This window comes from Austrofundulus limnaeus, unplaced genomic scaffold (assembly GCF_001266775.1).
Source record: "Austrofundulus limnaeus strain Quisiro unplaced genomic scaffold, Austrofundulus_limnaeus-1.0 Scaffold17, whole genome shotgun sequence".
NCBI lineage: Eukaryota > Metazoa > Chordata > Actinopteri > Cyprinodontiformes > Rivulidae > Austrofundulus > Austrofundulus limnaeus.
The window spans coordinates 3,159,784-3,161,898 of NW_013952419.1; the positions used below are offsets into that span (position 1 = coordinate 3,159,784).

Sequence of the window (2,115 nt, forward strand, 5' to 3'; positions counted from 1 at the left end):
TGACTCAAATTAACTCAAAATATCTGCCAGTGGAGTAAGAAAAATTTACTTGGTAAGATTCTTGAAATAAGAAAAAATTGAGTCAAATCAAGTATTTCAAGAATCTTACCAAGTAAAATTTTTTTACTCCACTGGCAGATATTTTGAGTTAATTTGAGTCAAATTTTCAGGTTAACAAGACAAATAATCTTACACATTCTGAAAACAAGATTATTCTTCTTACACAATCAGTTCTTGTTTAGTAAATCAGTCTCAAAACGAGATCAAAGACTTTTTGGCTGATATAAGGTTTTAAAACTTGGTTAGGTGGACATTTTTTCCAGTGTACGTTTTTTTTCGAAGGTGTCAGATTGAAATGTTTCCAGTAGAATGTTTCACTTTTATCACTGCAAAGTAACAATTTGATTCATATTGATGCTCTTTTCCAGTGAACTTCTTATTTGGTTTAAAGCAAAAACATAAAATAACGAAAATGTAGAATTCCTTGAAGGAATGCACACTGATCACATATGATGCCAAAGTTTAAAAAAACTTTTATTAGCTGCTAGTATTACATCCAAACACATCCAAACTTTAGCTTAATATTTGTAGAATTGATATAATAAGCTGTGGCAGCCATCTTTAATCAAACCTACTCTAAAGGTAAATCAGCTGTCGATGTATATTTAATAATAACTTTTAGAGTTTTGTTACAATCCAATGGGTCATGAGATATTTTCGTAACACAGACAATTATATATTAAACTGAAAACTGGATGTGAGGATATTCTGATTCCATTTTAATACTTTATCATAACTTCCTACTCAAATATTCTAATATTGGTTTTCAGACAATGAAGGCATTATTTTAAAAACAGCAGATTTTCATGGCAATATAAACTAAAGCTAAAAACTGAGAAAACGAGTCAATGCAAATAAGGCAAAGGTATCATTTATAGGTACAAGATTATTTTAGAATAAACGCATAACCTGACAGACAAATGAGAGATACCACAGATGCTACGGTTATTCGACAAACAACAAGCCTGTAAAGGTAAAACGTTCACCACCAATAACTAGCACACACCGAGACGAAGGCACTGCCTCATCAGCCCTCCCGACGACATGTTCTTCTCCGCTTCGATCTCGCTGAAGTTGAGGGAGCTGGCGAACACCAGGACGTCCACCATGGCCATGAGGCGGGACAAAAACGTGACGGCCGTTTCTGAAGACATGCCCTGCGTCGCCTCGATGTTCTCCAGCTCCGTCTGGGAAAGGGGAGGGGGAGAGGCAAGGTGCACACGTGCTCGACGGTTATTCTGGGACAAAAACTAGAACATAAACAGTGAAATGGGTGCTCTTTGAGTGGGCTGAGAGACGATGAAATAAGGTGGTATCTTCCTTTAATAAAAAAGGTGATCTTTTGCACCATCAAACAAAAAGAGCAACCTTTAGTATCATGCTGAGAACTTATGTAAAAGATGAAATCAGACTGTATGAGGTGTTCTGTACACACACAGGTGATGTGACAGGAGCAGTGAGGCCTAGAAGCAGCACCGAAGTAAACAAAGTTTCTCATGAAGATTCATTACGTGACACTTAAAAGTTCCACTCAGTTGCAAACTAAACTGAAATCCTGCAATGAACAATAGGGCGACGCTGCAAGGATTTGTTGTTTCTCTGCTTCAGGGAGCAGGATGTTCAGGGCTGTGGAGAGCCAAATAGAGGAAGTGACCACAGACAGTTGGGGAGTAACAGACACACAGGGTGAGCGATAAAAAAAAACGACAAAAAAAAAAAACGCTGGTGCTCTTAGTTCTTCTGATGATGATGAGAGTCTCAAGTTCTGTACGCACCTCTCCCCCTGCACCTCCTCCCCCAGGAACAGGGGTCACCTCCTCTCCTTTAGAACCCCTCTGGGGTCCGGCTCCTCCTGCCTTCTTCAGTGTCGATACAAACGAGACATTCTTAGCAGATGAAAGCCCCGAGGACTCTTTAATTTTTTTCAGAAAACTCTTTTTTTTCTCAAAACTAATAATCCCTTTGCTTCTTCTTTTTCATTTTACTGACAAACTTTTGCACATTTTAGACACTTCTAGTGTCTATCTGTCTGTCTATCTATCTATCTATCTATCT

The 2,115-nt window shown here is 38.3% G+C and overlaps 1 protein-coding gene across 4 annotated transcripts in view; it reads right to left on the reverse strand.

The window, feature by feature from the left end:
* The window catches only part of nbeaa (neurobeachin a), a gene marked incomplete in the record, with an annotated part of 147,512 nt that overhangs the window by 35,350 nt on the left and 110,047 nt on the right, over positions 1–2,115 (reverse strand). For 2 of the 4 annotated variants that reach the window (XM_014003308.1, XM_014003307.1), the window contains 2 exon segments: positions 1,067–1,247; positions 1,836–1,919. In XM_014003308.1, the coding sequence (XP_013858762.1) occupies positions 1,067–1,247; positions 1,836–1,919 (265 nt within the window). 4 annotated transcript variants of the gene reach the window in all.